General features: G+C 44.4%; 2 protein-coding genes across 4 annotated transcripts in view; both read left to right on the forward strand.

The window, feature by feature from the left end:
• Positions 1–23,557, forward strand: part of sepsecs (Sep (O-phosphoserine) tRNA:Sec (selenocysteine) tRNA synthase) — a 213,204-nt gene that overhangs the window by 98,886 nt on the left and 90,761 nt on the right. The window lies entirely within an intron of this gene.
• Positions 13,903–23,557, forward strand: part of dhx15 (DEAH (Asp-Glu-Ala-His) box helicase 15) — a 219,839-nt gene continuing 210,184 nt past the window's right edge. For 2 of the 3 annotated variants that reach the window (XM_079491638.1, XM_079491637.1), the window contains exon 1: positions 14,261–14,438. In XM_079491638.1, the coding sequence (XP_079347764.1) occupies positions 14,377–14,438 (62 nt within the window). In that variant the 5' untranslated portion in view covers positions 14,261–14,376. Of the gene's footprint in view, positions 14,197–14,260; positions 14,439–23,557 lie in introns of those variants that run through there. The other variant, XM_079491639.1, reaches the window with a different exon arrangement.

A 23,557-nucleotide genomic window follows, 5' to 3' on the forward strand; every position in this document is an offset into this window, starting at 1 on the left:
GTGCCGCGCTATGAGCTTGTAGGTCTGCTATTTTCTTTGAATATTCAACATTTTTAACTGAAATATGTGCTTCTGGGAGGGTCCCTGGAACAACATATTTTCAAATGGGGGTCGGCGGACAATTACATATATTTTTGGGGGTCCTTGACAGGAAAACGTTTGAGAACCACTGACATAGAAACATAGGTTTTTCAAGAAAACTGTCAGGATTTAGAAGACATTTGTTTTAAATTCGATGTCAGGCCTAAATGGGCTAGAAGTGAACAGGACTGGCTGCCCTCCTGGGGTTGTTTGAGATGTGAGATGCATTGAAGTTGACAATTCTCTTGTTTTTTTTCTTCCCCTGCTCTGTATTAGACTAGCGCAGAATCTTTCAGGGAAATACCTCCAAACCATTCTCTGCTAGCCTGTTACAGCCTGCCACTTTGAACAATGGGATGTCAGCTAGAGTTCACTTGTGGTACGTACGTACGTACGTACAGGCAGGCAGACAGACAGACAGACAGACAGACAGACAGACAGACAGACAGACAGACACACAGACACACACAGACACACACAGACACACACAGACACACACACACACACACACACACACACACACACACACACACACACACACACACACACACACACAGTGTCAGTGTGTCTCTGCATACATACGGTACCCTTATTTATTTATGCATGTCTCTGTGTTGTTTAGTAAAACACATTTTATTTTTTACTATTAGCTGTATATCCTTTTTAATGGGTTACAGTACATCCATCACCCATCTGCTAATCTTATCCTTGGAACAGTTTTCTGCGGTTGATAATTCCCAGCCCCCCCCCCCCTCACTCATGCCTGCCTGCCTGCCAGTAGAGCCTGGATGCTCGCGAGACAGCCCGTGCCGGGTCACAGCAGTATCTGCTGACTCTAATAAGTGTGATCAAAGCGCCACGGGACCACCTAGGTGTGGGATGGTTTGACACCCCATCAGCTCTGGGGGTCCTCCGAAAGAATCAAGCGATGGGGTTGAAACAGGGGGCACGGGGAGCCACCGGTTTCCAGGCCAACCACTTGGTGAGGTTAATTACTCTACCAAGCCAGAGTACCCCAGCTAGAGGTGACCTGTGACCCCCGTAGCCCACCCTTCAGTCTGTTCCCTCTTTACGCTTACCTGGGTTTTTATCATGAGGTGTCTCAACAGTCTCATGGATGCTCGAGTTCACCAGACCCTGCGGGTTCTGCTCTCCTGGTTGATGTGATTTGAACGCTGTAACTTTCCACTCGGGTGCGTGACAGGGCTGTTATTATCTTCGGATAAAGGTGAATACATTTGGCAAAGTGTGTCAGTCATTTTCGTTTTCCCTACGCATGTCTAGTGAAGGTTATAATTGTGGATGTGTCATCATGGATGCTCAATGCATGTTCGCATCATTTATCTTTATTTTTAAACTTCTATAAACAGCTTTTGTTCCCAAACGTCTCAAGATTTTGCCATTGACAATGAAAGGGGAATTCTGGTCAAATGTCCGCTAAAGCTTGACGTAAATTAAACAACTTTACATGTGTAAACGAGCAAATCAGCCAACCAATCACACGCAATCACACAACAGGCATTCTGATTGGCCAGTATGAAATGATGCATGTGATGATGTATGTATGATGATCTAAATTATAAACATTAAACACTATTGACATTGAAAACTTGCGTCATATGTAAACGAGCAAATCGACTAAGCAACCACATGTTGGTGGGAGGAGCGCTTGGCCAAATAAGGGATCACCTTATGTACGATGACAAGAGCGCCCCTCATTTCACACAGGTGTGATTTGTAGTAGAGATGTATGGGGTGAATTTAATGCCATTATTATCTGCGTAGTTTTACAACCTGCGTCGTAATTACACTTCACCATAGAATCTCATACGTACGTACTTTTACAGAAACGTACGTCTTTAGAAGGACCTACGTGTTATTTGTCCCATTGTAATCCAATTCACACGTAATTTACAGTTCCTAAAATTACGAATAAAAAATCACGACTAATGAATTCATAAGTATGTAGGTACGTTTCATCCATTACGCCCATCCATTTCTTACTACTAGGTACGTTTCATCCATTACGCCCATCCATTTCTGATATTACGCCCATCATTAAAGTCACGTATCACTCATTACGACCATCTCAATATAGGAGTCATTTTGGCAGTAATCTACCATGGGAAGAAGACGTACGTAAATGGACCAATCAGGGAATGGGGGCGGAGCCTCCGGTTGTTAAGGGAACCGGCACCCCATCTCTGAGGAGGACACCCGCCCTGGTCCCCGGCCCTATCTCGGCCGTCCCTGGTCCGTTTCGGACGGGGGGAATCTCGTTGGAACCGGGCCGCCGTCCCGGACGCGCTCCCGTCGGTCTCGTGCCCAGGTGGGGGTCCGCGGGGGGTCCGCGGGGCATCTCGGCCGTCCCTGGGCCGTTTCGCACGGGGGGAATCTCGTTCGAACCGGGCCCCCGTCCCGGACGCGCTCCCGGGGGTCTCGCGGTGCCCAGGTGGGGGTCCGCGGGGGTCCGCGGCGGAAAGGGGCCTACGCGAGGCCCCGTAGATCTGCTGTTTTCTGGGGTTGGAAAACTCTCAACCAGGGCCTGGGAACCAGGCACCTGCTCTCCGCCGGTCCCCTGGGGTCCCCTCGTATGGCGCCGCACGGTGGCCACGGCGGGTACTGCGACGGAGGGGGGGTCTGAGCCCTGGGTGCTCACAGGCCCAGGCACAGACACCATCTGGGGGGAACTTCTGACCGAGGCCTCGGCCTGGTCGTGGAGACTGCTCTCCAGGGGTCCCTTGGGGTCCCCTCGTATGGCGACGCCCGGTGGCCACGGCGGGTACTGCGACGGAGGGGGGTCTGAGCCCTGGGTGTTCACAGGCCCAGGCACAGACACCATCTGGGGGGAACTGCTGACCGAGGCCTCGGCCTGGTCGTGGAGCCGTGGAGCCCTCGTATGGCGACGCCCGGTGGCCACGGGGGGGGTACTGCACACTGGGTGTTTGATCCCAGGCACAGACACTCGAGGCTGGACCTGGCCCCTGTTCCCACGCCTGGAGCCACACCACCACTCAGGCACAGGCACCCAACACCCAACACAGGGACCAGGGGCTACACCCTGGGGACCTCTGCCCGGGGGAGGGTGCCCACACCCGGCCATGCACTACCAACGAACTCCGGGGAGCACTTCCAGGGGGACCCGCGCTCCGTGGGTCCCCGAGTACCCACCTTTAAGCACCCCTCCTAGGCCTTAAGTGGTGGGGTCCCGCGGCCGAAAGAACCGCCCGCCCCTGGGACTCCTCTATACTTAGTGCGATTTAGCAGACAGGCCCGGGGAACCAGGCGCTCCGCCCGTCCCCGAGTACCCACCTTTAAGCACCCCTCCTGGGCCTTAAGAGGTGGGGTCCCGCGGTCAGAGGGACCGCCCGCCCCTGGGACGCAGATAATAATGGCATTAAATTCACCCCATACGAGTGTCTGTGCCTGGGATCAAACACCCAGTGTGCAGTACCCCCCCGTGGCCACCGGGCGTCGCCATACGAGGGCTCCACGGCTCCACGACCAGGCCGAGGCCTCGGTCAGCAGTTCCCCCCAGATGGTGTCTGTGCCTGGGCCTGTGAGCACCCAGGGCTCAGACCCGCCCTCCGTCGCAGTACCCGCCGTGGCCACCGTGCGGCGCCATACGAGGGGACCCCAGGGGACCGGCGGAGAGCAGGTGCCTGGTTCCCAGGCCCTGGTTGAGAGTTTTTCAACCCCAGAAAACAGCAGATCTACGGGGCCTCGCGTAGGCCCCTTTCCGCCGCGGACCCCCGCGGACCCCCACCTGGGCACCGCGAGACCCCCTGGGAGTGCGTCCGGGACGGCGGCCCGGTTCGAACGAGATTCCCCCCGTGCGAAACGGCCCAGGGACGGCCGAGATAGGGCCGGGGACCAGGGCGGGTGTCCTCCTCAGAGATGGGGTGCCGGTTCCCTTAACAACCGGAGGCTCCGCCCCCATTCCCTGATTGGTCCATTTACGTACGTCTTCTTCCCATGGTAGATTACTGCCAAAATGACTCCTATATTGAGATGGTCGTAATGAGTGATACGTGACTTTAATGGCGTAATATCAGAAATGGATGGGCGTAATGGATGAAACGTACCTAGTAGTAAGAAATGGATGGGCGTAATGGATGAAACGTACCTACGTACTTATGAATTCATTAGTCGTGATTTTTTATTCGTAATTTTAGGAACTGTAAATTACGTGTGAATTGGATTACAATGGGACAAATAACACGTAGGTCCTTCTAAAGACGTACGTTTCTGTAAAAGTACGTACGTATGAGATTCTATGGTGAAGTGTAATTACGACGCAGGTTGTAAAACTACGCAGATAATAATGGCATTAAATTCACCCCATAGAGATGTCCCGATACTGTAGCGGTATCGGGAAAAGTATCGGATCGGCCCTTATTTGTCATATCGGGTCATATCGGTATCGGTGAATATGCCAGTCTAACCACAGATCCGGCACAGGGGTGAGGGGTTGACACTATGGCAGGTAAATACAATGTTGGGACATGTGGAGTTTGCTTTGGAGTTGCCCAAACTGCAAGTGCACATTTAAATGAGGAGTCTGCTATAAACACAACACGAGATATACAGTATAGCTAGATAGCTATAAACACTATTCCCGGTCGGTGGACTTCAAAATAAGATATTTTTTCTTATACATATTATTCTCTGGTATCGGTATAATTTTTAGTATACTGTATACAGGCACCTGCATTTAATGACATGCGGAAACTACTTGAGTGCTGCAACATTTCTGCACAAAGGAACCGCAAATTCCACGGACGGCCGACCGACACCGCCGTCATATAAAGAAAGCCCTAGAAGCAGGTTTCCACGATGGCGCCTGCACTGCCATCTAATAGTTCTTTATCACTTCTGACCTACCGCAGTAGTTTCAGAGTTTAATGGAGGGAAAAAATGGATACAGCAACGACATGGGTCCGCAGGCCCTGCTGAGCAGCAAAGGCCCGGTTGAAGTCGCATGATGATGCTGGAAGGTGGGAGAGCTTGTGTGGGATGGACGTGGACGATAAGCAGAAAGGCCATGCTCGGGGTCAGCACGTAGCCATGGCGAACAGTCAGATCTCTATTAAGATTGTAGATGGTGGGCCAGCGAGATAAGGGCAGACGGGTCCTGGTGATATCAGCGATGGGACAGCAGCACAGCGGCCGTGCCGTGCTGCGTGCTGTCCTCTGTACCGACATGGGGGGTTCGGCCTGAACTAAATGTGTTCACAGTCTTGCTAGATGAGGTACGTGGCCCGCGGATATAACCTGGTATAGAAATACCACTGGATTTATTTTTTTTGCAATGACATGCAGCCATTTTTTGCTCGGTTGTTTTATATATACTGCTGCAGTGGTTCTCAAACCTCAAATTAATATGTAGGCCTATTTGACCCCGTCTGAAAATAATGTTGTGCCAGGCAGGAATTCCTCCATACAAGATTTGTGTTGTTAAAATGTTTAGAAACATATTCTTGCATGGTGGCACATTGTGAGCTTGTAGACCAGCTATTTTGGTGCTATATTAACACATTTTACTGGGAACCCCCTGGAAACCCCTCAAGGACCCCCTGAGAATCACTGGCTCTTCTCCTATATATTTCTAGTGTACGACACCCTCGTGCAATGACGTATATAAATCAGGCTTAACCAACATGTAAGAGACACTGATGTTATGATTGATTGATTGATTCTTGCTTCATTCTTGCTTCATGCTTCTGAAGAAGCCCAGCCCGTATGGACTTACAGGACACTTAAGTTTACATAAACAATGACAATAAACCGACATGACGGTTTGCAAACAATGATCAAGTTAATACCAAACTGACACTCCAGATCCTTACAAGGCAGATTACATAATATACAACATAAAATAAAATACCATAAAATAAAATACACCATCCTGTTATGTTGTAAAACCTCTCCTGTCCCATGCAGTGAATGACACAAAGTTGAACATATTTTAAGATGTAAATGTCTTACAGTGTCTTGAAGAGAGTGAAGGCTAACTCATTTACATCTGGTGGATGATGACTCGGTGGTTTTCCTCTTTTGTTGTCTGTGTCAGCCCTGACCTTTAATCCATTTTAGGCGGGAACCCCTTTTGGTGTTTTAAAGCATTGCTATACTTTAGCTATTGAAAAATAGCAGATCTACAAGCTCATAGCGCGGCACCGAGTGCCGCGCTACGAGCTTGTAGGTCTGCTATTTTAGAAAAATCGTGAATGTGGCACAAATCTTTAGATATATATTCATTCAGACGTTTTAACTCAAATCTTTGCTTCTGGAAGGTCCCTGGAACAACATATTTTCAGATAATTCTGGGGCTGCTTGACATGAAAAAAACACTGAGAACACTGACATAGAAACATATAGGTTTTTCAGGATTTCAGGATTTAGAAGACATTTTGTAGAATCTAGTCAGGTCTAAATGGGTTAAAGCTGTACCGAATGCAGGTAACGTTGTCATTTGAACTTGCAGATACAGTAAATATAATAATAATACTAATACCACAAACTCTGCAAAGTAAGCATAAGTAGATTACATTTTCTTTTCAAAGCACCACAGAATTTTGTGCTGATCACGATTCAGTTTGTTTATGTGAATACATATAGAAGTATGTTTTTAATGAAAACCTTTATTCAGCAATATTGAATGTTTGCACATAGGAATTTTGTTTATTTACAACTATTTACATAAAATATAAACATCAGCGGAAATAACCACAAACAATATACAATGAATGTACACTATAGAGTGTAGAATAGAGTAGGTATAGGTAAATAATTATTGTGCATGTTTAATGCATGAATGAATAAAACATTGCTCTTGTATTGAGTACAAATCAATTGTAGTCAGTCACACACAGAGGGTATATGTATACATTCACTAAACAAAAAAATACATGGCATGGATGCACCTGGGACGTATCCTCAGTGATGTTTCCAGAGGTCAACGGGGTTTCGGGTCTTCCAACATCATACCCCTCAATCAGGCGACCCAGCCGGGGTTGATCAAATCCCAACTTACGTCCCAGTAGCTATACCCTCGATCAGTCCATCAGGGAATGAGCAAGGCCACACAATCCGTTGCTCCGGAACTACTCTGGGAGAACCAAATTCTGGCACGTGGAAGGAATATAGGCTCTGTGGGTTGACTCCTGTCTGGGCCCCTCCTACGTCTCACCAGGTCCACTCCTGCTCTCACCAGGCCCAGGACCTGTGCATTGCACCAGACTCCCAGTACCAGGCACTTCATTCTGGAGTGGTGGATTATAATGGCCCTCCTAAAGGCCTCACCGAGGTTTGTTAGGCTTCCTCCTCACGGAGGACACAGGCTGGGGCGCTAACCCATACTGCTCACCCGGGTGCCGTCTACATTCTGGCTGTCACCCATGTAGTGGAGTAAAAGTACAATATTTGGATCCGAGATGTATAGGCCTAGTGGAGTAGATAGTAAAAGTATTAGAAATTGGACATACTCAAGTAAACTACAAATACCTAGAAAATGTACTTAAGTACAGTACTTGTACTAAATGTACTTACTTTACACCACTGTGTCCCAACTGCTCCAACTGTAGCAATTTGTGGACATGGCCATCCCTCCATCCATGGCAGGAACAAAAGTTGCAGTGCAGTCACTACCAAAGTGACCAATTTGGAGGAAGTTTGTGTAACAATAAATGCAGTGTGTTATTGTATAAATAAAAATCACACCCGTGTGAAGTGAGGGGCGCTAATATATTAAAGTCTAATCATGTTGATTATAGGTGATGTAATGGTGATGTAAAAACAAACGGTGACAAAACAAACATTACATTCTCTTTATTGTTAATGGCATTTAATGTTTGTGTTAGGGACAAGATGACATTCATTTTCCCTTCATTGTCAATGGCGTTTTTTAAAACAAACATTGAACTAAAAACAAACATTAAACCTGTATATAGGAGGGGCTAGCGCCCCTCAACAAAACCAGTCACACAATGTATTTATATGGGCCACATTATGTCTCACGTCGTCATTTAGTGCCCAAACATTAAGTCCGTAGACTTTAAACAAACATTAAAAGTCATAGACTTGGCTGCCATATGATGTAATTTCCAAAGCCATGCATTGGAGAGGGGCTAGCGCCCCTCAAAAAAAGAAACGCACTTTTCAAACCCACGAGCCTCGCTTGCAGTGATTGATTGATTGATTGAAATATTTATTAACAGTTTGCAGAATTACAGTACATTTCAAAGACTGTTAACTGTGAGTGGACGACCCAATTAAGCATTACACTTGTTTACAAGAGGGTCCACCATGTTCAATTCATCAAAACATTTAGAGACGTACAAATAGACACTATATAGTCAAAGAACAGGAATTCATCATAGAGGTAAAAGGAGAAAATAAATATATACAGTGAGGGGAAAAAGGGGGGGGGGGGTGCTGTAGTGTCAAAGAGACTCCAAATGAAGACAAATCAAAGCATATTTAGTGCTCGCTGCTTCTCACAGTGAGGCGTGTTACTTTCTGAGCCTTCTGAAGGCTGCTGAATGATCCCTAGAGCAGTGGTTCCCAAAGTGGGGTCCGGGGACCCCCAGGGGTCCTTGAGGGAGTTCCACGGGGTACCTAGCTAAATGATAGTTAGGAACCAAATTGACCCTTATGGGTCTGTAACTCAGAGAGTGTACAAATGGAACCAAATGGACCCTAATGGGTCCATTTGGTTCCATTTGTACACTCTCAGAGTTACATTAACATTGATTTTACAATATAAATTGGGGGTCCCAGAGATAGAAATGCCATTAAATGGGGGTCCGTAGACTAATGCATGTCAAACTGGGGGTCCTTGAAATTAAACGGGTTGAGAATCACTGCTAGAGCCGTAAAAATCTTCTCTTATGGGGGGTCCCTGGCATATATTTTTCAAATGGGGGTCCGCGGGCTCATCAGTGTCAATTTGGGGGTCCTTGACATGAAAAAGTTTGGGAACCACTGCCCTAGAGCCTCACCCCTTTTCACGTATGCCACATGTTCCACGTGACCACATAGAACCATAGAGCCTTGCCTTCTCACCTCGATTCCCCTCATCCTAAACCTCAGGGTCTGACTCGTCGTAACAAGCTGGAATGCAGAGGACTGACTGTTGTCCAGAAGAAGGAAACTGAATGAATGCATGGGTTTTTGAAGAGAGCGAAGCAGAACTGTCAGGAATTCAACTGTGGCATGTGCAAAAATATTTGATGAAACTTTCCAGCACCATGGACAGCCACCCTCGAGAGGCCTTAACAAGGGGTGTGTGTATGTGTGTGTGCGTGCGTTTGTGCGTGCGTGCGTGCGTGCGTGCGTGCGTGCGTGCGTGCGTGCGTGCGTGCGTGCGTGCGTGCGTGCGTGCGTGCGTGAGAGAGAGAGAGAGGTGCAGACTGCAGAGACATAAAAAGAGAGAGAGGTTGAGGGGGGTCTCAGATTAAAGTGTAGATTGGGGTACCAGTCTACCAGAGATAAAAGCTATTATACTTATTATATATAAGTATCAAGGCGAGGCCTATTGCATATCAAACTGGTGGTCTTTTCAATTAAAACAATTCACCATTGTTTTCATGTAACATTATACTTTTGGCTTTGTCTCATATAATTACTGTATGATACTAGACATCCCCATTGTATTCTACATTGTTGTCTCCACCAGGCCGAAGGCATGGGGAGAGAGTATGTTTTGCACTCCGTGTGTGTGTGTGTGTGTGTGTGTGTGTGTGTGTGTGTGTGTGTGTGTGTGTGTGTGTGTGTGTGTGTGTGTGTGTGTGTGTGTGTGTGTGTGTGTGTGTGTGTGTGTCCGTCCGTGTGTGGACAGCTAATCTCTGGCACCGTTGGCTTGATCGCAGCCATACTCTGCACACACACTCCCTGAATGCCACAGGTCAACCTCTGCCCCAAGGTTTTCACATTGGCCTCTTATAGCGCCACCAGGAGGTCACTTTGTGCAAAACAATTTTTTGGACAGTACACATACAGTCCTACGTTACATCCGGGTCCTAGTAGACACCAGCTCCCGTCCGCTTCTCATTGTAGCAATATATGAATGCGTGAATCTTTTTACAAAAACGTTATTTTTCAGAAAGGAAGCCATACCATTGAGGGTTAAAATGGGTCTTAATGCTTCCAACTCGAGTAGAATTATTAATGTTCTGCACAAGTGTCCACGACAAAAGAAAAGATGTGGAAGTTTCCTTGAGTAGGCCTTGAATAGTCAATACAGACCCAGATCCCCATATAGCGACTTCAGTGGTCTAGTGGTCTGGCCATCCGTCTTTGGATCCGTATACTCCATTTTTCACGTGTTCAAACCACGGATTACTTGTTTTTGTGAGGTTACGGTTGGGGCTAGTGGCTATAGTGGTAATACAGTTGAGTCAAGACCCTAGCAGACACCCCCTCCCCCCCCCCCCCCCCCCACACACACACACACACACAAGTAAGCAAACATACAAACATAGTGCTGCTATAAATAGATCTATTTATTACAATTAGGAAGGTGGTGCATTTCATTATTAGTGCTTCAGATTTTATCAAAATATCACACAAGTGATCTTTATAGTCATACATGTAATGTATGCCAGCCATTTTTTTTAAACACAGCATGCATTCATCTTTATAACATTACTAAGCATTATTTATGAATATACTGTTACGTCACCAACGATCATATCCTGGTGGAGACCTGTGTCCCGAGGGGCACTTTTTCTAGTTATTTCTGTTTCATCAGGCACCAATTCACAATGTTATCAAATGAGCTTATTTGCATTTATCACATTCCTTCTCTTCGTGTACAAAACTCAATGACCCAGTGAAGGAGGCATGGATGCACGGACAGCAAAACACTGCTTCTCTATAATGAGAATTATAGTATTATAATATAATGCAGTCTTCTAACTTCTGCTCATTTGAAACTAGAAATCAAGTTCCAGTTCCTACATGTGCAACAATCTAACTGCATATTCCTTTACTGTCTGCAACACTGTTTGGCAGAGCCATTTCACACACAATTGGACTGTTATTTAATAGCCTGTGAAAGAGAGACAGATAGAAAAAAAGGCTGGTATTTTAAATTATCTTTGAATATCAGAGCATTAATATGGCTTTGTTGTAGCGCTGACTTCTCCTTAGCCATCACCATCAATCCCTGGCTATAAGCAATGAGCCAGTTGCCATTACGCAGCTTGTTAGCAATGTCCAGGCTGTGTAATTACCTGTGTCAATGGCAATGATTGTCTTCAGTGACAGATTATTCATCACCTTATAATCGTAGAGGCTGAGAAAGGGGGTTTAAAGCCATTCTAACAGCCTTGAATCATCACTTGCAACCGTATATTGGCTCTGGTACTCGGTAGGCCATGCAGGAAGAGTGGGCACCATAAACACTGTGGGCACCTCAATGTTAAACTGGCTATTTTTTTCTCCCTAAAATGTAAAAACTGAAGCATCCAACTAGGGGGCGGGGCACATACATATGTGTGTAACTGTCAGACATGCAGGGGTGAGGGGGGGTGAGGGGTGGGTCATTGTCATGCTGGCTTGGCTTGTAGTGGACATTTTTACCTAGCCCTGAATGAATGACCAACAGCTGTAACTCTGAGTGTTCAAATGGAGCATTTGTAGCCTATACACTCCCATTTTGACCTGAGATCAGATTCAAAAAATGTCTTCTACATCCTGACAGTTTTCTGAAAAAGCTATGTGTCTATGTCAGTCGTGATTTTTCAAAAATAGCAGACCTACAAGCTCGTAGCGCGCCACTCGGTTTGCGCGCTATGAGCTTGTAGATCTGCTATTTTTCAATAGCTAAAGCATAACATAATGCTAACGCCAAAAGGGGTTCCCGCCTAAAATGGATTAAACTGGCTATTTTTTCCTAGAATGTAAAAACTGAAGCATCCAACTAGGGGGCGAGGCACATACATATGTGATGTGTGTAACTACATGTCAGACATGCAGGGGTGAGGGGGTGGGTGAGGGGTGAGGTCATTAATTCACCCATTCATTGGGTGAGGGGTGGGTCATTGTCATGCTGGCTTGGCTTGTAGTGGACATTTTTAGCTAGCCCTGAATGAATGAAGGACCAACAGCCGTAACTCTGAGTGTTCAAATGGAGCATTTGTAGCCTATACCAGTGGTTCCCAAGGACCCCCAAATCAACATTTATTAGGCCACGGACCCCCCATTTGAAAACATATACCAGTGACCCCGATAAGGGAATTTTTTTACGGCTCTAGCAGTGATTCCGAAACATTAATTTCAAGGACCCCCAGTTTCACACGCATTATGCCACGGATCCGCGATTTAACGGCATTTCTTTCTCTGGTATACCCCCAATTTATATTGTAAAACCACTGTTAATTTAACTCTGAGTTACAGACCCATAATGGTCCATTTGGTTCCAAACTATCATTTAGCTGGGAAACCCCTGGAACTCCCTCAGGTACCCCTGGCCTGGGGGTCCCCGGACCCCACTTTAAGAACCACTGGCCTATACACTCTCAGAGTTAAGCAGGTCTTTGCAAATAAAACATTTGAGAATCACGTCTAATAGTACTAGTTGGACTCCTATAGTGACTTGGCATTCAGTAGATCAACATAAGAACATTAATTAAAATAAAAATGCGTAAAAAAAGAAAATCTAAAATTTGCCTTTTCCACAGACACATTCATTTTGTCCGTGTATGGACGGACATATTGATTGATTGATTGAAGTATGTATTAACAGTTTGCAGAATTACAGTACATTTCAAGCACAACTCTATACAAAAACTGTTAACTGTGAGTGGTGGGAGAGTGGACGACACCATAAAGCATTACACTTGATTACAAGAGGGTCCACCGAAATGTTTTAATGTAGTTAACAGTTCATTTAGTATTTCCCTCCCTCTCTGAAATCTGAAATTATCTTGTATACAGATTTATTTGATTGTATAGTAGTCGATCTCTATACTCTATAGAATAGCATGACACAGAGACGGTGACTGCTTCATTAAGTTAATTTAGGACCTTCTAGCAGTTAATTTCGTTTTATTAAACACATTTCTTCCATGTAGCCCATGTTTTGTAATGGCATCATCATGCTATTATGCCCGTGGATATACAGAGTGAACTTTTAACAATGATAAAATAATATGATAATACCTTGGGGGTCCCAGAGATAGAAATGCTATTAAGTAGTGGTCCGTAGACTAATGCATGTCAAACTGGGGGGTCCTTGAAATTAAACGGGTTGAAAATCACTGTTGGAGCCGTAATGGGGGGTCCCTGGCATGTCTTTTCAAATGGGGGTCCGTGGGCTAAAAAAAACTGTCAATTTGGGGGTCCTTGACATGACAAAGTTTGGGAACCACTGACCTAAATTACCCCCCCCCCCCAACTGGCCTGGACTGTGTCTGTGTTTATTATTGATTGATTGATTGATTGAAATATTTATTATTAACAGTTTGCAGAATTACAGTACATTTCAAGCACAACTCAATACAAAGACTGTTAACTGTGAGTGGAAATTGATCTATTGAAGATTCTGACTTTCAAATGTACATAATTTTTGTTTTGATTGATATTGTATTGTTGTATTGTGCTTTCTGCTTTGGCAATGTTTTCTCATGCCAATAAAGCCCTTTGAATTGAATTGAATTGAGTGGACGACCCAATAAACTTTAAGCATTACACTTTTACAAGAGGGTCCACCTCGTTCAATTCATCATATCATCATATCCAACCCCCCCCCCCCCCCCCCCTCCTCCTCCTCCTCCTCCTCCTCCTCCTCCTCCTCCTCCTGCATCATCACCACCAGCAGCAGCAGCAGCATCATCATCCATCCACATCAACAACCCGGGCCGTGCATTCATTCGAGGAAGGAAGGACCACGACGCACGCACGCACGGACATCCAGGAGGAGGATGATGTGCCGCGCAGCAGCAGCAGCACATCAACGACAATAACAAGAAGACTAGAGACCGGTTCGTTCTCACGGCTCACGCACAACAACACAGTGCGCGACCGACGTCTCTCTCACACCATCACCTCCTTCTCCTCTCTGTCGTTTTAGCAACAAGAAGAAGGTTTAATAATAATACTAACGATGAGGTAAGAACTAAGAAGAGCTTCCGGTCGCCATTTTGCCGGTGTATGTATTTGTGTTTTTCTTAGCGCGGCGGGTGTAATGAGGCTAAAACTGCAGCATTGGTTATTCACACACCACCACCAACAGCATTATAATACTGTTATCTTTAACACTAGTCTTGGTGGGAGAGTCGGGTGAATAACATGTCGAAGCGACATCGGTTAGATCTGGGCGACGATCACAAAAAGAAATCGTCCTCTGACGGGTATGTTTGTAGAGCTATCAGGAATGGAGAGTTGTTTGTGTTGTGTTAGTGTAGCCCCCTGGTCCGGTACTGTTGGGTGTTTACAGCATGCTAGCTGACCCCATGCTAGCTGCTAGCAGCTAACTGACAAGTGTCACACACAATGTAAACACGAACTACACTATAGTGACAACTATAATACAAACAAGTGGTTGTTGTAGTTTGAGCAATGCCTCACACTAAACAACCACTATTGTAGTTGTAGTGGTTTTAAGTTAGCATTATGCTAGCTAGCTAGCTGGCAGTGTGGCCGGCCTACACGTGGCTACATGCTAGCCGGTTGGGTTAGCCGTTGTCAGTATCATGGCTTTTATTGCAACAGCATGGGGCTAAGCTAACGATGCTAACACGTTTATTTTAATGGCCTAGTGTGGATCGGTGATCTGTCTATTGTTGTTGTTTGGCAAAATCTCATAATATAATTTACTGATTAAAAACTAGTTTTTTTTAAATCAGTAAATCAAAGTAGTTCTTGACTTATTTCATACATAGATAGATACACACAAGTGTATAGCAACTCTAGCCTAGCAACAAGCTATACTAGTTGACGTCAGATTTGGCTGTAATGTCTTGATTGTTTTTGACCAATCGAAATACTGTGCCCATGTCTTGGATCAATCGGAGTCGTGGGGTATCTGTCGTTGACCAATCAGAGTGCTGGAATGCCGGTTACCGCCCAATCAAAATGCTCGGGCCGTGGATTGCCCATTGCAAATTATGGCAATAAACAACATTTTGCCAAAATGTACTAGTTCATATAGCCAACAAATGTCAGTACTATTAGTATTTTGGCAAGATCAGCCCTGATGCGGCTTAGTTTTAATTAAAGTAAAAACTTGAAAAATGTTCATATACATTTTCAAATATCACACCCGTGTGAAGTGAGGGGCGCTAATATATTAAAGTCTAACTCATGTTGATTAGGTGATGTAATGGTGATGTAAAACAAACAGTGCCAACACAAACATTAAACGCCATTAACAATAAAGAGACAATATGACGTAATGAGGCACATTATGACGTACATTTTCCATTCATTGTCAATGGCGTTTACAAAACAAACATTAAACCTGTATATAGGAGGGGCTAGCGCCGCTCAAAAATTGTGGAAATGGTAAACTACAAGCTCACATGTCATAGAGTAGTTTACTAAGGCGTAAGGCCTGGTCTGAGGCAGAGAGAACGGCTTTCTTATTACTTGCGCAAGCAGAGCGTGCAAGTCATGTTTTCGGCCAGGTGCTACGATGGGCGTGTTTGGGGCCAGCACATGTTATGACGTCATATGCTGGCCCCAAGCTGACCGTGCAGGTGTGTTTTTGTCATGCTACGAAGCATATGTCCCATGACGTGATGAAGATATGTACCAATGTCCCTTAGAATGCACGTGATATGATGTCATACGGACATACGGAAGCTGACCGTGCAGGTATGTTTTCCGTGAATCGTGATGAAGATTATGTACCAATGCCAGGAGGGTATAATTGGTTGACGATGGTGACGTAATGATGATACGTTTCAGTGTCAAGTACATACGCATCAAACCACCCAGCCGATCACATTATACCACCAACCACTCAGAAAACTACATATACATACATATAGACATGTACACATATATGGACATATGAGCATATGACGTGATGAATATATGTACCAATGCCATGGTATAGTTGACGGTGACGTAACGATGATTTTACCATACTTAAAAATACTACTCTTTTTCCTTCAGAAGCAAGGTACATAGCAAATAGCTAAATCTAATAATTCAATATGTGAGACTAAGATTTGAAAGTTTATAGCGGTCTACAGCACTTGCACGCTCTGCTTGCGCACTAGTAGGCCATTTATGGCCTACTTGTGTGCAACAAGCAAGTAGGCACTCGACAGAGTGCAGTTCTAGTTATTATATAGACTGAGTGTAAGAAGTGTTATTTGCACATGATTTGCATTGTAGACAATTAATTTAGTCTCTTGACCTTTGTAGGCTGCACTTGATTATCCTCTGGCTTTTCCAGCATGAATAAGGGGATGTGCAGTAACCTTTTCTGTTTGATTTGAAGACAAGGAATTGACTTGGCTGGCCTAGCGTTTTGGTACAGTTTGCCCCTCTTTTTTTGATAACTCCTGAGGAGGACAGAGTGTGTTTAGTGTGTGATTTGAAATAATTTTGCTTTAGGAAAGGTATTTTTGCTTTAGCAAATCTTTTATGCAAAGCGTGGGAAAAAAGGCAGAATGTTTTGTTTGTGGAGGAAAAAAAAGTGTTTTTTGTACACTTATGCAATATTGAAACAATGATTTCTATGGTGTGTCCTATAAGTCCATGTGGGCTGGGCACCTTGGGTGCATTACACATAAATAAAGAATCTATCTATCTGAATCTGAATAACCTCGCGTCACCAGGCTTTCCACCTCAGAGGAAAGCCTGGTCTGTGTTAGAAAATTGCCTTGTGAATCGGTCTGGAACGGATGATATCGCTGCGTCATGTTGTAGTTTTGTTTTGTAGTCAATCAGGCAGGAAGAATCATCGGGAACTTCCTTTTCCCTCAAACCGGAAGAATAACAATAAAAGCTCTCGTAGCCTGTGGCTTTTATTGAGAAAAATCAGTTTGAGGGAAAGGGAAGTTCCCGATGACTGATGACTACAAAACAATACTACAAAGCGATATCATCCGCTCCCGACCGGATCATAAACCCGAAAAGGAATGCTGCTGGCTACTTTTTTGCTGCTGGCTCCTATGCCCAGCTCTCTGGGTTTGTGTAAACACAAACATTGAAGATAAAAGTGAAGATGGAAAAGTAAGGATGCAAATTGGCCTTAATGAGATGATGTATGATGATAAGAGCGCCCCTCACTTAACACGGGTGTAAAACAAATTATATACCTTTTTTCTTGTGACCACTTCATGTTTCCAAAGCACAGAGCACACTAATTCTATTTCCCTTTTGTCTCCTATATTATATATAGTTTTTTCCATTAACACAATCATTCCTGGGATTCCTTCAAAATAGGAGCTCTGGGGTGCCGGGAAAACATCGCCGCTTTTACTCTGCCCCCCCCTGTGTGCTAGGACGTGTACACGCATCCTATGCATCCGTCGATTGGATTCCCTAGGACGTGTGGACACGTCCTATGGACGGAACCTGTTAAAAGGTTCAGGTGAAAAGCCCCAGATATGCTTCCCTGGCTACTGTTCCCTGTTGCCTTGATGAAGTCATGGACCTTTTGAATTTCATTCATATAGCTATGTTTTCCTGGCACCAGGGCTCGACAGTGCGACTAGGTACTCGCATTTGCGACTTAAAATATCACTGTGCGAGTTGTAAAATTCACTTTGTAGCACCGGTGCGACTACAGAATCCGATCTTTAAAGCTAAAAGTTGCGCAGTTTACATCCAAAATAATGTGTCACTCTCTCGGTTCTGCACCGCTGCTGGAGAAGTATAGCACTGTCGAAGGCAGCGCAACCATAGCGCAACTAATCTCCCCCCCCCCCCCACACCCCAGAGAGGGAGGAGAGAAGAGAGCGAGAGAGAGAGCACACACGTCTTCACCCCAGCGAGGGAGGGAGACAGAGAGAAAGGGAGAGAGATAGAGAAAGAGAGAGCTTTCCAGTCCTTACCTTTTTTCTCAAATTGACCAGCAGAAAAGTGAGCAAATTATAATCCACATTGTTAGACAAAGTAGTGTGCCCTGAAACTTTCTTGGAAATGTGCATGTTGCCTGCAGTGGCAGCCAGCAGCGATGTAAGATGAGCCTGTGCATTTCACGGTTTTCACCCTATATAACTTGAACGCATAGGCAATCAAGTCAAGACCATTAATGAATGACAGCTGTGTAGGGGTGACGATTGCGTGATGCTTCTATGTACAGGATTCTATAGGTCACCACTTTTGGTGTGACACAAAATGCTAAGCGTCGAGCCCTGCCTGGCACTACTATTTTTGGCTATACCTTCAACTGCATTAAAATGCAATGACAATGTAAGCTAAACGGACTACTAATAAAAGTGAATGTAGGGCCAATATGCCTTTCTTGTTACACCAGAGATATATACAGGTTCAACGTGCTCACATTTTGGGACTTGGGCGTCCATAATTCAGTTGGCATAACTGCTGCAAGATGTTCTTAGCAGTGAATGTGAACGGAGCCAAGAACCCCAGTGGGTCGTACACTGAATTTACAGTGGAAATAATCCCTCTTCTTGTGTAAGGTTGATTTTGAGTTCACTTGAATCCTGAATGTATCCTCCTCCACGTTCCACTGCACTCCAAGGGCCCGTTCGACTGGTAGGTTCTTTTGATCCAAGTCAATGTATTTTACCTCTGTGGCTCGCTCTTCTTCCGGAATAGAGGCCAGCACAGTGCGGCTGTTGCTTACCCATTTGGTTAGGCGGAAACCTCCTTGAGCACACATGGTTCTCAGTTCTTTAGATAGTTCTATGCCATCCTTCTCATTTGGCATAGCCTTCAGACAGTCATCGACGTAAAAGTTCTCTTTCACAGTATTAACTGCCTCTGCTGAGAACTTGTCTTTATTATCTTCAGCAGTCCTTCTTACGGCATAACTAGCAACACTGGATGAAGATGTTGCACCAAATAAATGCACTGTCATTCTGTACTCTACTAGATTTTGACTGAAGTCACCATTCGGCCACCATAGGAATCTGAGGAAGTCTTTGTCAGCTGGTGTGACCTTCACTTGATGGAACATGCCTTCTACATCTGCCATCATTGCTACTGGCTCTTGTCTAAAGCGGATTAAGACACCCAGCAGTGTGTTGGTTAGATTTGGGCCTTGAATAAGCTCATCGTTCAATGAAGTTCCTTGGAATGATGCAGAACAATCAAAGACTACACAAAGTTTGTGCTTCTTTGGGTGGCGTACACCATGGTGAGGCAAGTACCATGTTCTTCCTTCCTCAGGTTTTAACTGTCTTTGAGGTACAGCTTCAGCGTGTCCCTTTTGGATGACACTTTCAAGAAAGTCAGTGTACTCTTTGTGGAATTCAGGATCTTTCTTGAACTTCCTCTTTAGTGACATGACACGCTGCTCTGCCAGATGGCGGTTGTTGGGCATTGCGACATCTTTCTGTTTGAAGAGAAGGTTTATTTGGTAATGACCATCTTTCATTTGAGTGGAGTCAGACATGATTTGCATGAATCTTTTATCTCCTATAGACATTTCTGCCTTCTCTTCGTAACCCCTTTCTGGAAAATCATAATTGAATTGTTGGATCATGAGGTCATTCAAATTTATTATGGATATGCGGTTACTGAAAATATGGATTGGCTGCTTATGGCTCATTGTGGGTTCGTTTAGTAGCCCATTAACTACCCATCCAAGTCTTGTCTTTACTGCATAGGGCCCATTACCCTTACTATTAATTACTGCCCAAGGTTCCATAAACTTAGGTGCATCGTTACCAATCAGGAGTCCAATATCTGCATCAATATATGGTAACTTGACCTCTTTTAGGTAGCTCCATTCTTGCACGTCAACCTGAGTGGGAATTTGCTTCATGGTTACAGGAATTTCTTTTGAGTGTAGAGTGGTGGCAGTTTTAGGAAATAATTTCCTTAAAGACTTGACAGTTCCAGTCCATTGATTCTGTTGATACTTATGACCTTTTCTTGTCCTAGGGTTCGAAGTAGGATTCGAGTTGGTGTTGCTTTGGCATTCAGTTGCTTCCTTAAAGCCTCTGTACAAAAGGTTCCAGTGCTTCCTGGATCAAGGAAAGCATATGTTTTGAGAATTTGGTTGGAATTAGTTAATTTAACTTGCACAGGGACAATTGACAATTTTTGCTGGTCACCGGCCCCGGTATGGATGGGCCTTTCCATGGTGACTAACACACTGCTTACTGACATGCTATCAGTGCTTGCTTGACCTTTAACTGAGTCTTTCTTAAATTCAATGTGCAACACAGAAGGATGCTTTTTTGTGCAAAAAAGTAAGTTAGTCTTTTCGTACAAGATTTGCTCAAGTGGCCTTGAGTTACACATCCAAAACATTAAAGAATTCGACTTTCTCTTTGTGCATCTTTTATCAAAATCTTTGCACAGATCTGTGCTGTGGTTGCCTTTACAAAAGAAGCATGATTTCTGTGAGGTGGATGTAGAGTTGCTCGACTGAGACTTCGATTCTGTTACTGTGGCAAAACTGCTTTTATAGCTGCTTTTATTGTGTGATGAAACGGGTATGGATTTCAAGTTTGGTTTCTTGTCTTTCTGTTTTGTATCTTGGATTTCGCCAAAGAGTGGATCTACAGCAATGTTTGCTTGTCTTTCAATGAAGTTGACGAGTTGTGGAAACTTGTGTGCGTTCATGATATTCATATGCAACGGTTCTCCACCTCTCTCTGTGCTTGAATGGTAGCTTAGATAAGACAGATTTCAGGTGTGTAGGATTGTTCATGTCTTGTAGAATTTCGTTATTGCTCATAGCATTACAGCATGTTCTTAAGAAGAGTGAGAATTTGTGTAGGGCTTTGCTATCCTCTGAACGGATTACATCCCAATACAGAATTTTTTCCTGATGGTCAGCAGCAATAAGCACCTCATTCCCAAAGTGTTTGAGTAGCAGACGTTTTGCCTTTACATAGCCTCTTTGGGAATCCATGTGGAGGCAGCTCCTCACAATTGCCTTTGGTTGCCCATCTGTGAACTGTTCTAGGAAGAGAAGTCGATCTCTGTCGTTGCTTGTCTTGCTTTCTATACAGTGTTCAAACGTTCTAATGAAAAATGTAGCTCAAAGGGTCACCTCTAAAGACAGGAATTTCTCTAGATGGCAAGAGTGAGAACCTCTGTTCTTGAATTAACATTTCAGTCATTTCGGGGTTTTTTTCTCATGCTTTCTACCATGCCTACACCTGCTTGTACATTAACCCGAGCACCATCTTGAAGGCCAATGTTTGGGTTAGGCTGCGGGGGTTGTTGGTGAGAAACAGGCAAGCGTGACCTTGAACACTGCTGAGACATTTGTCTCTGTGGCTGCTGTGATTGGCCACTATAGGGGCATGCTGAGACCTTTGTCTCTGTTTTGGCTGTGAAGCAGCTCCTTCCTCTTCACCATATTCACCACCGTCATCATCATCCTCTTCACCATCACCATCATCCTCATCATCGACATCCTCTTCACCATCACCATCACCCTCATCATCAACATCATCTTCCTCTTCATCATCCAATCTATAATAATTATCAACCTTCTGGTTGTCTACTGGTAAGGATTGCATTGAGGCAAAATATTCATTGATGTGGATTAATGGGTTAATTGATTTGGTGTCTACATGTTTACTGAGTTCAACTTCTAATTCAAAGGCTTCTCTTTTGGCTTTGAGCTGTGCCTCCTGTACTTCAAATGCTTGTCTTTGCTTAAGAGCAGCAGCACGTGCAACTAGGGCTGCCCTTTCAGCCTCTGCCTCCCTCAATGCAGAGGAGCTTGTAGCTGCTTTCTTTCTGCTTATCATGCCAATTGAAACATTATCGATTGATTTTGATTTCACACTAATTGCTTGTGTCACTTGAACATCCGCTGTCACTTCTGGTGGCACTTGACTCACACCTGGTGGCATTTGTGCCATAGTAGCAGGGGCATTATTCATCCATGATATATGACTTTGTCATGAAATTGACATATGCTTTGAAATTTAGGCTTATACCACTGCTCATGATCCTCTAAGGCCTCTTCTTCGGATAATAAATGCTGTACCGAATTGTGAAGTGATTTGAAATCATTTGTTTTAGTACTGAATTCATTGTACTCTTGTTTAACTAATGCAATGTTTTTGTAATCAACCATAAGTGCTTGTAACACATTTTGTTTGTTTGTGAGCTGTCCAAGTTTATTTTTTCTTGCATTACATTGTTTTGCATAATTAGCTTCAAGTGCCTTTTGTGTGGGCTTCACTTGTCTTTTACCCTCAGTTGCGGCACTTGCGGGTGCACTTTTATCAGAAGTATGAAGAACATCCTCAGGCGCTGTTACCGCAGCAGCTTCGAACAGGGCTAATGCATCCTCTTCATGTACAGACATCATTAAAACGTGACGTGACGTCCGTATTTAGAATACAACAGCAGCGCTTATTTTCCAGATCCAACTTATAGCGTTGCACAAAGCTTGCTTAACAGCGACATCAATTCATTCTAATCCACCTTAAATGTCGCACTCTGCGCGTTCATTCATCCGTGTGGTATCGCTCATTCCATTAGCTTCAATAGCGCGACACATCCTTTATAGTTAGATCCTTCCAATCCATCCAATTTCAATACTTGTGTCCGTATCAGAGTAAGATTTCAACTTGATTGTAGGGCCAATATGCCTTTCTTGTTACACCAGAGATATATACGGGTTCAACGTGCTCACATTTTGGGACTTGGGCGTCTTGTTGTTTACTCACATCAATGTTGATGGTGATTTGATGTGGACTGCAACAGGGTTGACATTATGGAGACAAGAACAGGCTCCAGACATAAACTAAACGAAGGGTCTCAAAACAGGCGCAGGGTTCAATAAACAAATAATACAGTTATTTTCTTTCTTTCCTTTCTCTTTCTTTCTTTAAACTGCGCTGTATTGTGCGAGCTGCGAGCGTTGAAATCTGTATCTACTGGCGTCTTTCCACCCACAGCTGTGGGCCTGTGGCTTAATTAAAGGGAACCATGGTGCCATTTTCTAAGGCAACCAGTGGGGGTGCCATTTAGTCACAAATATGTGAAATCAACTAGATGGCTCCTACAGTGAATTTAACTGAAGTTTGAGTTCTCTGTTTTAAGAAAGTTTCAGAAATCTAAAAGTAGATTTTCATACTGTGTGTACTGAAATGATTGGAAACTAATGGCTTTCTGGAAGGTAAGAATAGGAAATATGCATATGCAAATATGCTTTGGAAAATTGTCGGTAGTAATGTAAACTAGACACGACTTTTAGATGGTCATTGGGCTAAAATGACTCTTATGCAAATAATTACAGACTCTGCAATTCGGAAATTGCAATTCATATTGTGTGACGTTATGCATATTCTCCACTGCTAATTGTTCCGCCTTAGTCTTAACCCATTCTGGGCGGGACCCCCTTTGT

This window comes from Electrona antarctica (genome assembly GCF_951216825.1).
Source record: "Electrona antarctica genome assembly, chromosome: 21".
NCBI classification, from domain to species: domain Eukaryota; kingdom Metazoa; phylum Chordata; class Actinopteri; order Myctophiformes; family Myctophidae; genus Electrona; species Electrona antarctica.